At 46.3% G+C, this 13,734-nt stretch overlaps 2 protein-coding genes across 3 annotated transcripts; one reads left to right on the plus strand and one right to left on the minus strand.

The window, feature by feature from the left end:
* Positions 1–2,432: 2,432 nt before the first annotated feature.
* LOC136507664 (uncharacterized) lies at positions 2,433–5,492 on the plus strand. Its single transcript, XM_066502322.1, has 5 exons — positions 2,433–2,639; positions 2,720–3,268; positions 3,908–4,019; positions 4,760–4,870; positions 5,434–5,492. Exons 1-5 carry the CDS (start codon positions 2,433–2,435, stop codon positions 5,490–5,492), a joined length of 1,038 nt encoding a protein of 345 aa, XP_066358419.1.
* A 4,910-nt stretch (positions 5,493–10,402) lies between these two features.
* On the minus strand, positions 10,403–13,474 carry LOC136508853 (cyclin-D5-2-like). Of its 2 annotated transcripts, XR_010772130.1 has the most exons (6): positions 12,954–13,474; positions 12,785–12,871; positions 12,362–12,665; positions 12,092–12,228; positions 10,829–11,945; positions 10,403–10,733 (listed from the first exon to the last, which is right to left on the minus strand). XR_010772130.1 is itself a non-coding variant. In XM_066503631.1 (5 exons), the coding sequence occupies exons 1-5, from the start codon at positions 13,284–13,286 to the stop codon at positions 11,730–11,732; spliced, it is 1,077 nt and encodes a 358-aa protein (XP_066359728.1). In that variant the 5' UTR covers positions 13,287–13,474; the 3' UTR covers positions 10,403–11,729. The 2 variants fall into 2 exon arrangements, 1 of the variants encoding a protein (XP_066359728.1); XM_066503631.1 differs by having other exon boundaries at positions 10,403–11,945.
* Positions 13,475–13,734: the final 260 nt, after the last annotated feature.

Raw genomic sequence — 13,734 nt, forward strand, 5'->3', positions numbered from 1 at the left:
CTTTGCCTTCTCACCTCCACCACACCAACTCCTACTCCATTTTTATTTGAAGTTGTCTCTGTGTACCAGAGCTTGAAGCCGGTATTGTCCACCTTCTTTCGCCTTCTGCCCCTTCCATTTAGTCTCTTGGACGCATAAGATATTTACACTCCTCGTAACCGTTGTGTCCACTAACTCTCTTAACTGGACCCTACATTCCAGCTACCTAAACGGATCCTAGTTGGCTCGGCTAGCTTCCTTATCCTTCGCACCCGCCGAGGTAGGTGTGAAGACCCTTGCTTATTTTGCACCACACCCGGGCGTCGATGTGGCACACCACTAAGGATGCGACGACTCGATCATTGCTCACTTGACACCGTGTCCAGATCGCGACACGGTGTGTCACGGGGGTGATGACCCGGCCCTTACTCATTTAACACCATACCCGGGTTCCGACATGGCGCGCCACTAAGAGGGTTACGCCCCAACAGGATTCTTTTTTGTTTCATCTCCATTAAAGTGGCTAAGTTTTTACATTAGCTCGTCGTGTCTAACACAACTCTCCTCCTTTACCAGGGCTTGGGACCTGCTATGCTGGGACACCAAAGGCGCCCCACCATAAGCGGAGTTAATCATGTATACTGTTATGTGCAAATATTAAATCTGGAATATACAAAGGAATGGAATGAAGATATCATTTGGCTTGTTACTATGAATGAATGACCTAACCCATGAACCGTTAACCAAAATCCATATGCAGTTGTTTTATAGTACTAGATTCATTAAATTTTCTGAATCACTGCATTATCCTTTCAGAATGTTGTGAGTGTGAGCACGTTCTTGGCAGTTGGGAATCACCACACAGGTAAGTAACTTAGCAAATGTTACCTTTTCTTATATTTTAGAGGTTACGTAAAAGCGAAGTCCAATCATCACCTCTGTTGTTATCTCTTTTCTAGAAGCAGATATGTCATTGCCGAAATATAAATGGTTAGAATTATTCAAAATTACCTCTGCAGTGTTTGCGAAAGGTGAGAGCAGTAAAGGAGAATTATTGATCTGTAATGGGATGGTGAGAGACTGAGAGTAGTGTGGTTGAGTTGTTAAATTTGTGCTTTTTATTGACTGGTTAGTACCTTTAGATATTTACCAGCTGCTATGTGTTACCGTACAAACCTCAGGATTGTGAAATCAAGTTGGTGTGCTCTATGTCAAATTAGGCCATGTTTAGTTCCTCTATTTTGCAAAATAATTTTGGATTCTGGGTCATCTTTTTACAAAATGTAACTAAACATGGGTGTGAAAAGTGCAAAAAGTTCCTGTCCAAAAAATTTCACATTTTGGACTGCAGACTCCCGAATCCGAAATTTTTCGCCTCAGTCCGCGCCCTGGACGCGCCTGTACCCCTCGCCCGCTCCCTCCCTACCCTATCCATTCGCTCGGCCGCCACTCTCCTTCTTCCTTTCCCCATCTCCATCTCCGCCACTCTCCTCCACCGCCGCCACGCTGATCTCCCTCGCAGCCGCTCCTCTCGGTCTCTCCCCCACCTCCTCCATCGCCAGCCTTTGCCTTCTTCCCCACACTTCCTTCACCGCGGCCGGCCGTGCCCTCTCCGTGCGTAGATCGGGCTTTCAAGCCGCGCCCGAGCGCTCATGGACGGATTCAAAGGCAACGGCGGCGGGTACGGAAACGACGACGGCACCCACGATTTCTTCTCCCAACCGGAGCACTCGTCGGCTTTCAACCTCTACTCCGACCCACCGGCGCAGTTCCCTAGCTCAAGCTCCATCAGCGCTCAACAGGCCGGCCTCTCCTCCCTCGATCTCAACTCCAACGGCGAGGCTTGGCCCGGAATGGGAAGGTACGAGAACCTCCTACGCTACGGCCAGGACAAAGCAGATGGCGAGGGCGGCTTCTCCCCCTCTCCCGTGCGCGTCCGTGCCTCCGGGCGTACCCTTGGTGTTCGGACGGCTCGATCTGACGGTGGAAGAGGCGGCATGGCCGGCCGCGCGGGCCTCAACTCCGGGGGCTCCGCGTGCCCCACGGCCGCCTCCACTCTCCGACAGTGGCACGCGTGGATCTTCGTCCACCTCACCTTCTGGATCGGTTCCCCGTCGCGGTCGCCGGTCCCATTCTTCGGCAACTCATCCAGCAGCCATGGCGGATGACAACTTCAACGTGGATCCGGTCGCAGATGGTGAAGAAGACGACCTCGAAGAGATTCTGGCGCCCACTAGGAACGCTCGAGCCTCGGTATGAACCATATCCGCCCTCGCTGGCTTACCATTTTCACGTGTTTTCATTTGCCGAATGCATGATGTGTATGTACGTATCTATGTTCCAATTTGGTTTAGGCTAAAAAAGATAGATGCAATTGGAATGGGCCAAACATAGGTGTCCTATGCACCCTATGGTGTCAACAGATCAATAAGGGCAATTGCGTGAGAGGGAACATGACCAAAAAAGGGTGGGATGAGGTTCTAACTCGGTTTAGAGCAGCCACCAATTTGGTTCATGATAAGGAACAGCTTGGTAGTAGGTACAGGCAACTAAAATCCTTGTATGGGTTCATTAAGAAATTAAAGACTCAATCAGGCCTTGGCCGTAGAGAGGATGGGAGTGTCATAGCAACTGAAGATTGGTGGGAAAATAATACAAAGGTACTTGTACCCTCCTTTGTTAGATTTGTAGATAGTAGTGATATGTTTATAGGCTTCTAAACTTTGAGTACCATCTGCAGGACCACCCAGAATGGAAAAAGTTGAAGAATGGGTGGCCAGATTACTTGGAAGACCTAGAGCATATGTTTCATGGAGTAGCTGTTGATGGATCCACTGCATATGTCCCTGGACAAGGAGAAGTTCTAGAAGTGGATGATGAAGAAGATGATGGCAATGATGATTCAGTTACCCCAGCGACACCAGTCACTCCTAGCAGCAATGGTAGCCTCAAGAGAGCTAGCAGCATATGCACAACTGCCAAAAGTCCTAAGAAGACCAAGTTAAAGAGTCCAGCCTTGAGGACCATGAATAGATTCATGGCAAACAATGAAAGGATACAAGAGGAAAGGAACAAATACCTTGCTGCGGCTGTGGAAGCAAAGATAAGTGCCAAACAATCCAAGGAAGATGTCATATTTGAGAAGATTAAGCAAGTTCAGCATCTAGCTAAGGAATTTGGGGTCCAGGAGTCAGATCCTGTTCAATGGTTGGCTGTGCTTCGTATCTGCCAGGATCCAATAGTCCGTGACTTCTTCATTGCAACTGATACTAATGAGGGGAGACGTGCGGTTATTGAGTCCTTTGCAAGGGTTTAGGGTACTAGGCTACAATTTCATTTATCTAGAATCAGTTCCATCAATTGAACTATGTTGTGTTATTTAATCAGTTCAACTATGTTCTGTTATTTAGGCCCCGTTTGGCATGGCTTGCACCGGCTCCGGCTTATCCGACACCAACACTGTAGCAACACTACAGCACGAAGTCGGTTCTCTCTCTCTCCACCTTTTCCGTGTCACTGTAGCGATCGTACTGTAGCATGCGGGGATAAGCCAGAAAAACCGGCTCTGATGAACAGTGCGCGCGCCAGTGAGAGGGAGAGAGGAAGAGAGAGAAAACCGGCTTCATGCTACAGTATTGCTACAGTGTTGGTGTCAGATAAGCCGGCGCCGGTGAAAGCCGTGCCAAACGGGGCCTTAATCGGTTGAACTTGAAGTCATGAATGATGTGGTTTATGTGAAATCTGTGATGGATGATGTGGTTTCTGTGAGTTTTATTATGCTGAAATCTGTGATGAATGAACTGTGACTTATATTATGATGATATATGAGTGAACTTTTATTCCAGTGGCTTATATGGTTCCAATTTGGTATATTCTAGTGACTTATATTCCAGTGACTTGTACTAATTATTGTTATTTATATGATTAGGCTAGAATTTCAGTGAGGCCACAGGTCATTTGTGATGATCAAGATGAGGATTCCAGTGATGATGAGATATTGTCACTTATTGCTGAGGATGTCAATTCAGAATTTCTATCTGGTATGCTTATGTATGCCATGCATTATGATAAATATTGTACTAGGGCCCCATATAGGCAACCTTTCTTGTCTGGGCTTCAGTGGGTGCAAAATAAATTACAAGATAGAGATAGATGCTACAAAATGTTTAGGATAAGCCCAACAATGTTTTATAGGTTGCATGAATTGCTTACAGAGTCATATGGCCTGAAATCTAGTAAGAAGTCTAGTTCAATTGAAGCCTTAGGAATGTTTCTGTGGATGGTTGGTGCACCCTAGTCAGTCAGGCAAGCTGAGGACAGGTTAGAGAGGTCACTAGGCACAGTCCATACCAATTTCTATAAGGTGTTGAAATGCCTGACAAAACTAGCTAAGGACATCATTAAGCCCGAGGACTCAGATTTTACAGCAATCCATCCTAGGCTGATGAGTCCACGGTTCTATCCATTTTTCAAGGATTGTATAGGAGCAATTGACGGCACTCATGTACCTTGTGTTGTGCCAAGTCATAAGGTGATTCAACACATGTGTCGCAAGGGAATGACAACCCAAAATGTGTTGGTTGTTTGTAACTTCGACATGAAGTTCACCTTTGTGCTTGCTGGATGGCCTGGATCAGTGCATGATGTGAGAGTTTTCACTGATGCCACTACGACCTTCGGCCATGTCTTTCCACACCCACCAACAGGTAAACACCCATCAAGATGGAATGGCCAGATTACTTGTGATCGAGGTCACTAACTAACTGGTTGTGATGTGCAGGTAAATACTACCTGGTCGATTCCGGCTATCCAAACCGGCCAGGATACCTTGCACCTTACAAGGGAACCATGTATCATCTGTCGGAGTATCGTCATGCCCAGGAACCTCAAGGTAAAAAAGAAATCTTCAACTTTGCACATTCGTCTCTTAGAAATGTCATTGAGGTCTTTTAGGGTTTTGAAGATGAAGTGGAGGATTTTGTTGAGTATGCCAAGATATCCACCTCATGTGCAAAGCCAAATAATAGTAGCTTGCATGGCACTGCATAATTTTATTAGGAGCAGTGGCATAGTGGACAAAGATTTTGATCGTTGTGATTGTGATGAGAATTATGTGCCACCCGAAGCTCTGGCATCGCAGCCACAAACTCAGGCCTCGTCGTCAAGGGATTGGTTTGTTATATGTTGTAATGTTTATGTTGTAATGCTTATGAGTGATTGGTGCCTTCAGTTGTAATGGACTTGTGACATTGAACATTTGTACATGAGTTATATGGTTTTTGTGTATGAGTGATTCTGTGCATGCAAATGTGCCGAGCAGTATGCATAGCATGCATGTGCATGGCTGGTATTAATGGTCCAAAAGCATCATTTATTATGAGCAAATCTGTCATCTTTTGTTACAGCTCAAAAGTTTTCAGGTACATCTAAACAGGGTCTGAATTTTTTTTGCAGAATTGGGTTTTCACCTTGAAAACATTTCGCAGAAAGTTTTCAACCCATTTCGCATCTAAACACCACCTTAGTATGAATTTTCAAATATTGCTTCGGTGGTGCTACTTTGTGATGGTCATGGTTTCTCGACTTCCATTATGACATTCATCATTTGATTCTGCTAGAGTAGCTTTTGTCTGCCGGTGAGTATGGATCATTATCTGCCTTTGCTGATTTTTCAAGATAGTCAACAGTACTTTAGCCTTAAATTTTAACAAACAGCTTATATGCAGGATACCTCCAACACATTTATGAGAACTGCAAATGACTACATGACTGTCAGTGCTTGTCGCGCCAATACCCTTATGATGTTGTTAAGGTTTGCTATTATGGTTTGTCAGTTGATACACTTAGGAAAGAACTAATCTCTTAGTTTCACCCAATGGTCTCCCTGCTTCTATATACAACACATGTACGATATATTGTTTTGTTTGTTGTTAATAAATAGCCGATATGCATTGTCGAGCTCACGCAATATTGATATTCCGAACATCATGCTCGCAATATCTTTTTTGATAACAGTACAATATATATTATCAAGGTATTAATTTTTCAAGTTGCAACGCACGGTCATGTACCTAGGCCATGTTTAGATTGCAAAAAAATTTCAACCCGATAAATAGTAGCACTTTCGTCTTATTTGATAAATATTGTCCAATCGTGGACCAACTAAGCTCAAAAGATTCATCTCGTGATTTCGAACTAAACTGTGCAATTAGTTATTTTTTTTACCTACATTTAATGCTCCATGCAAGCGGCTAAAAATTGATATGATGGAGAGAGTGATAAAACTTGGAATTTGGAGGTGATCTAAACAAGGCCCTAGTTACTCTATATATACTCAATCTTATTGGTCACTATAAATTGCGATTGTGAGTGCACTGCTTAGGTCCTGAGTTTAGCTCCAGCCCGAGGCCCGAGGACTGAGGACCTGGCTGCCCATCAGGTCCCGCACCCGTTCGCACCCGTTCCGTAGCAACAGCAGTATGGCCCGGCCGGCATGGAACACGACGGCACGGCACACATCGCATTGGCGATATGTTGGCATTGCGTTTTCAGTTTTCACTGTACCGAGTTCTCACGTACGGATACGCGGGCTGTTCGGAACTATTCGGAACCGTTGGCTTGTTGTGAGAAAATACTGTCGGCTTGTTTGCGTGAGAAAAAAATATGGTTTCTAGTTAAAAATACTGTTTATATGAACAGTGCTCTCGTGAAGGGGCTGGCCAGCGTCAGCCAGCCGCTCCAGCCGAACAGGCTGACGAGCAGCTCAGCATACAGTCGGAACACCGGTCGGTCAGCCGGAGCCGGTCAGGGTCAGGTGACCCCCGATCGGCGCACAAATCGATGCACAAAGAGGAGGGCGGTGCGTGTGCAGAGAGGCCAGACCGGGTGGCAGCACGCAGCAGCCATGCTTCATGCTTGGGTATGGCAAGGTGAGGTTGTAGGCCAGGCTGGGCCGGGCTGCAGTCCCCGATCTCGAGGTTGACCAGACCAGAGCAGACCAGCTGAGGTCGCCCCGCCCTGCAGTGCAGCGCGCAGCCCGGCTCCTCATAATGCCCTACCGTTCGTTTGCCCGCTCCCCAACACCCATCACCACCAGCAGCAGCGGACGGGGAGACACGTCTCCTCCCTACACGCCACGCACGCCCAGCTCCAAACCCTAAAGCTGGTCTTGTCCACCTCACCTTTCTCTCCCTCTCTCTTCTCTTTTCTGCAGTGTGATTAGCGTATGATGCTGCCATGCTGGAACAATGCTCAGTCAGCCTAATCACCTATGGTTGGTTTGGTTCAGATGAAGCCATGCATTTTCTCCGAAACAATGCTATGAATTTATGGCTTGTTTGGCAAGAGCTTCTTCTGATCATGATTCCTTGAGACGAGTGATTCTGTGAGTGAAAATAATTCTTTCGGTGTTCTCTACCATAAGCTCTACGCAGAAATCGATTCTAAGGGTGGAGTGATCAGTAGAAACTATATTTTTTGGCTCCCAATTTCTAGTTCATTTCCGAGAATTACTACCCGATAAGAAAATGAACCGTTTGGCACAGCTCCTAGATTCAGCCCCCTGCGAAACAGGCTCTTAGTTTTGACGTTTCGTTATTAGGCACTCATGCTAATTATACTGCTAGGTTATTCTTCAGTACTTCGTTTCATCTCGCAAGAATGCATTAGTTTTAAGTGATCTAGGATCATAGTATCAAAGGACAGACAAAATGCTGCCAATACCGCCAATAGTATCTCATTTAACAAATTCAAGTTAAAGAACTTGTGATGGGCACGGTCAAATTGTTTTCCCTTCTCGTGATCACTCTTACGGCTCTCTAGTAAACAGAGTACTATATATAAGAAAGCGATAGACTATGTGCATCGATGGATGCTTAGCAGATAGAGTATGACAAGGCAAGAACTGTGACCGCACGCCATGCCACTGCCATTGCCACCCAATGCAAGGAGACGACAGTTCATCACATTCACAAGCAATGCCTCTGCCTCCACGCAAAAACCAAAACAAGCGATACAAAACAAACCATGTGTTTCCTTGACCAGATCAGGATTTGTGTGTGTGTGACTCTGCTACATGCTGCTCTCATCTCATGCCCTCTCTTGTGTCATGCAATGCACGTCTTTGTGCTGGCCTCTTTGTCTTTGTGCAGGCTTGTTTCTACTCTTTAGACCACATCCCCCAAGTGCTCGCCCTGCCCCACGCCCTGCTGTTGGTGCAAGCACAAGCAGCAGGGCCATCTTTGCCTCCAGGCTTTCGGTTCACACAGACTCACAGCTGTACAAACTCCAGCTGCCATACCTCATCCTATATGCCTTCGCTACTTTTAAATTCCCCCTTCAATTTCATGTATGGCATTTAAATTAAATGTAGTGCATTTCATATTGCAATCATACAGGCATAAACTTAACTGGAAACTAGAAATATTTCAGAAACTTTAAGATTCTTTTTTTTTCAAACTTCAGGGATTTCCTTTTTAGCGCAGAAATTTCACAAGCGACCTGCCCGGATCGATCGCGACGAAACCCCGTGTTCCAAACAATTCTAGGCATCCATTTACATGGCATTGGACACATGAATTAGATCGATATTCATTCATACAAAAATCTTGTATGATCTGAGGTTTTGTTTTACTACTGATGATCACAACATAGTCAAGTGTTCCACCAGAAAACAAAAACTATTGGTGCTTTGCCAGGACCAGGGCAGCCGGCCATCCAATGAGGTGGCCACTCACTTCTAGGTGGCAGCTGTGCTACTCCTTTGAACCAACAAAATTTAACCAAAGCTTTGTCTCCAAGCCTGTTTTTGACTGCATTGGTGACTGAGAAGCTGTGCAGGCTTGTTAACCCTTTCTGGATCATCCTCATGTTTATTCACCCAACAACCATATGCATATGCATATGCAGGTCTAGGTTTGGGCAGTCCAGATTCAGTACTTATCATGTATGATATCCTCTCCACACTTTAGATACAAGCTACCAGATGTGCTGCCATTGGTTGACACATGCATTATTGTAGGTTATCTTTAGTTGCCCAATGCCCATCTTAACATTGTACAGTTGATTAGTCCAAGAAAATCCCCTAAACATGTTTGATTTGATCTGCTTTGTGACGGACCTACAAATTTTTAATGGTCCATTCATCTTGACCAGATCGATCTCCGAGGTATCATACATGATAAGTACTGTACATCAGTTTGAATGAAAACCAATGTTACTCCTATATGGTATAGGTAAGGGAAGCATTTCCTCAAATTTATTTGGGTGCCTGCAGAGACACCTAGTTTATTTCAATATATTTTTTTGCTTTTCTCTCTTCTGGGGAAAAATGCTCAGACTAGGGAAATGACAAAATCCATGCTCATATATTCCCTTTCTTCCTTTTTAGTCGCAGCAGCTTATGTACATGTACTTCGATCAGGCCTACAAAATGGAATCAAGATGTTCAAAATCTGATCTCCCTTGGGCACTCTTGATCTACAACTGAATTATTCTGTAAAGCACATGTTGCATTTGTTTATCTGACTGATCTAGGCTAACATTTTCAAGTTCAATCTCCATCCCCCCAACCTCCACAACCCCAAGTACCAGCTGTCCTACCTTCATGTCATGGAAACACTGTTTGAGAATAGCACAGAAGCATTTGTGACCAACTGTCCAGGCTTCAATGCAAGGAACCCCTTTCCTTTATATAGCAACATTGGAGAAACAAAACAAAGCCATGGAGGCACATGAATGAGAGAGAAAGAGAGAAGGTTTGGCAATGCCATGTCCGCAGCAGCCAGCAGGTAGCATGCATAATGCTTGCAGACTGCAGAGATGGTGGTGGTGGTGGTGGTGGTGGTGGACTGGTGGCTGTGCTCTCAGCTCAGAAAGCCACTCCATTGCCCATGGGGGCAGGGCAGGGCAGGCATTTTCATTGCCAGACTGCAGGGCAAAAGCTCTTTTTACCAGCTGTAAGGCAGGGTGCAATGTAAGACCTGCATTAGATAGTGGATGAGGCCAGAAGATCAGCTTTAGGGTTTAGGGTTTTATCATGGGGAGGGTGAGAAATAAAAATAAAGGCAGTGGATGTAAAGATATCATCATTATTGTATCCATGAATGAAAGTTGTAATATTCTGGGCATGTGTGTGTTCATCTTTCTCTGCACGTGCATGCTGCCACATTGGTAACCTTGTTCTTCCATTTGACTAACGTATGTGAGTTTGTGTTTGAAAGAGTTTTCTTCTTTGAATTGAAGAATTACAATAAACCCATGGTTACTTGTCCATTCCTTTGTGTAATCCATATACACCTTATCATATAGTTTGTATTAATTGGTATTATACTGGACGGATTAACTATACCATTTGTCAAAAAATGTGAGATGCCACAGCTTCCAAACAACTTGCAAGTTGCACATCACCATTGCTAATATTTGGGCAATTATTGGCATAAAGTGCTAACCTTAGTATCTATCCGGTACATTAATACTCACATTCATATGCAACACTTGTCTTCTTTCCAACACAAGTGCACATTGTAATGTGCTGTTGCATGCTTTGCTCAGCATGCACAATAATGACCAAAAGGCCACACTGTACTTACTACTAATCGTGGTTCAGGTTGACAATGCCTTTCTTTACGCACCGGCCATCTCTTCCCGGCCATCACTGTGGATTCATCAAGCATGTGCTAAACTGGTTGCAATGTAACAGGGAAAGGGTTGCATTGGATCCTCCTTCCTGAAAAAAAAAAGCAGAACAAGAAGCACTGGCATGGCCCAGCCAGAACTGAATGAGTGGCACTGAAAATTTGCAGCAGTAAGCAGAACTGATCAAGAAACCTACAGGGATGTTGTCACATACACAGGCAGGCACCACAACTTGATGCAATCTGATTCCATTCCTCAGGAACAAGAGGGGTTACACAAGTACACAGGGTTTGTTACAAACCATTGTAACCCTTGCAAGTGCAGAGTGAAACACCATTCTCACATCCACTTGCACAAGTGAAAAGGGAACAGCTCTCTCTCTCTCTCTCTCTCTCTCTATATATATATATATATATATATAAACAATGGCAAAACCCACATTGACGGTCTCCAACGATCGATATCAAAACACAAGACCCATTTCATATTTGGGTAACGCTACAGTTAAAGGTTCAATACCCATTTTTAGTCTTCTTCAACAACAAGATCCAAAAGAGAACCTTTTCTGCAAATGGGTCTCCAGAAGAGAGGATAATACCTTTCTTGGCACCTAAAATGAGTCTTCTATATAGGTTATGTTGGAGGCTATAGGTATTGTGTTGAAGACCCATTTTAAGTTTGGGTCTCCTTATAGGTCTCCTGTTGGAGACAGCCCTTACCACTTGTTTTGCATCTTCTCTGCAGCAGCATCCCACCATATGCAATGCAACATTGCATCAACAATGGTTCATCAAACAGTGCAACTTTGAAGTAAAGTTCACTGTGAAATGTGTCCTGTTTGGGCACTGGCATTGGGCTTATTAACCTAAGCTCTCCTCTCCATAGGAAAGCTCAGCCCCATGCTTTGTTCATCTCTTCCACCTCTCACAAACCAAACCAATCCAATCTGACAACAGCCAATGCCAACCCATGGCAATGGCTCAAAGAACCTAAAAAATCTCTTCTTTTTTGCAAACATATAAGTTAAAAAGAAGGAAAGAAAATGAAAGGGAAGATCAAACCAAGCCCCCCTAGACATCTGGCTAAAAATTGTGTCCCCGGTGGTGCTAGCTTTCTCAACGGTTGCCCGTCGGCTCCAGCCTGATCCGCTTATTCCTCGTCGCCACCGCCGTGGCAAAGGCGGCGGTGGTGTCCGTAACATCATCATCAACAAGAACAGAATGATATGTACTAGTGGCAATCTCGTTGGAGCCTGAACATGGCAATGATCTCTTGCTACCTCTCCTGCTCATGTCCCCAACCATCATACTGTAGCAGGCATGTACATGCTCCTGATCAGAGAAACAAACACATCTAATTAAACAGAGAAATGGTAAAGTGAAGCTCATCTAATCCAAGGTTCATCCAGAGAGAACACTCATATGATCAAAATGCTACACAAGTACTAGGTACTAGTGGATGGAAGCAAGTGACTCACCTTCTCAATAAGACAAGATGGAGAAAGGTAGCTCATCTTGGAACCCAGTGCTTCTTTGGTCAGCAGAGGTCCATCGGTTGCAGCCAAGATTGCAGCTGCAGCCACAGTGGATGGCCTGTGATCAAGCACGCTACCAGCTGCACGAACAGCCGAACACCGAGCAGACCAGACAGTCAGAGTAATGCACGCAAGACAGATCACTGGATGTCAGAAACGAGAGAGAGAGAGAGAGAGAGAAAAATAAAAGATTCGATATTGATGTGTATGAACCTTCAGCCGTGGCAAAGATAAAACCGATGGCCTTGAGGGCGACGTGGCCGCCGGCGCCGGCGCCGCCGTGCGGGTGGACCCGGGAGGAGAAGCAGGGGAGGAAGTCGAAGGGCGTGACGGCGCCCATGCGCCACCCGAGCGTGGACAGCACCAGCAGCTCCATCCGGCGGATGGACGCCGAGTCGAAATCGTAGCCGACGGCGTGGAACTCCGACAGCGCCGGCACCTGGCACTCCTCCATCTTGGCGGCCACGGACACGCACGCCACGGACAGCAGCTGCGCCGCCCACGGCATCGCCTCCCTCTGCAGTCACCAATGCAATCCCCGGCGTCAGGCATTCATTCGCGCGTTGGTCCCCAAAAGCAGAGGCTTTTTTTGGAAAAAAAAACAAAAAAAAATTAACGGCGGCGCGGATAGATTACATCGACGCGTCGCCGGAGGAGGAAGCTATCGAAGTAGGCGATGGCGAGGTACGCCGTCCGGTGGCCGAAGCCGAAGCACCCGCGGGTCTGCAATGGGCGAACGATGCAATCAGATGCCATGCCAACCTGACGGCGTCAAGGAGCTAGAGCTGAGCTAATCGGGACTCACTTCAAGAATCCACTTGACGGCGGCGAGGCGAGCTTGCCGGAACCACTCCTCGGCGGAGGCGAGCGAAGGGTATTCTTCGTCTCCGTCGCCGTCGCCGTCGCAGTCGGTGGCTGAGTCGGAGGAGGAGGAGCAGAAGCTGGTCTCCTTGAACACGAGCTGCTCCAAGTACTCCTCTTCCTCCTCGTCGCCGGCATTGTAGAGCGGGAAGAACTCGCCGTCGTCTACGACGCCGTCGCCGAGGTCGGCGCAGTCTTCCTCGCAGGTCAGCGAGAACGCGCACTCCGACCAGTCATCCACCGCCTCCGCCGCCGCCGCCGCCTCCACCGGCACCATCTCTCAGTCGTCACCACGCTTATAGTCGATTAGTTACAGTGAACGTCGAGCAAAAAGCAAGAAGCCAAGAACCATGCGCAAGGGGCGCGAGCTCTGAAATATATGATGCTATGGTGGTCGGCGGCGAGGTGGCGGCGGCGGCGGACTGGCGGAGGCGGCCGTGGAAGAGGCCGGAGTGATGGCGAGAGTGAGTGAGATGGCAACCGAAGCCTCCTCCCCCTATTTAACTGGCTCTAGCTTTTTAACCGCTCTGTTTGTGTGTGTGTTCCAATGTTACCCTCTGCATTTCTGGACATTGACAGTTTTGGTAAATCCTTGCTTTGCGATGGTATAAACTATGACAGTTTTGGTAAAAAAAAATCACCTTGGGCTAAGAGTACTATACTAGTACGGATACGGACTACGGAACGATGTATGTGAGGTGCATTCATATATTCGTGCATCTGTT

This window comes from Miscanthus floridulus, chromosome 15, assembly GCF_019320115.1.
Source record: "Miscanthus floridulus cultivar M001 chromosome 15, ASM1932011v1, whole genome shotgun sequence".
In the NCBI taxonomy this organism is placed as follows: domain Eukaryota; kingdom Viridiplantae; phylum Streptophyta; class Magnoliopsida; order Poales; family Poaceae; genus Miscanthus; species Miscanthus floridulus.

Bases quoted from the DNA above. Each gene is read 5' to 3' on its own strand.
- LOC136507664 (XM_066502322.1), top strand. From the start codon at position 2,433: ATGACCAAAAAAGGGTGGGATGAGGTTCTAACTCGGTTTAGAGCAGCC. The intron at 3,269-3,907 runs GTTATTGAGTCC...TTATATGATTAG, and splicing joins CTAATGAGGGGAGACGTGCG to GCTAGAATTTCAGTGAGGCC. The intron at 4,020-4,759 runs GTATGCTTATGT...TGTGATGTGCAG, and splicing joins CAATTCAGAATTTCTATCTG to GTAAATACTACCTGGTCGAT.
- LOC136508853 (XM_066503631.1), bottom strand. From the start codon at position 13,286: ATGGTGCCGGTGGAGGCGGCGGCGGCGGCGGAGGCGGTGGATGACTGG. The intron at 12,666-12,784 runs GTAATCTATCCG...TGGTGACTGCAG, and splicing joins TCCTCCGGCGACGCGTCGAT to AGGGAGGCGATGCCGTGGGC. The intron at 12,229-12,361 runs GTTCATACACAT...CTGTTCGTGCAG, and splicing joins TATCTTTGCCACGGCTGAAG to CTGGTAGCGTGCTTGATCAC.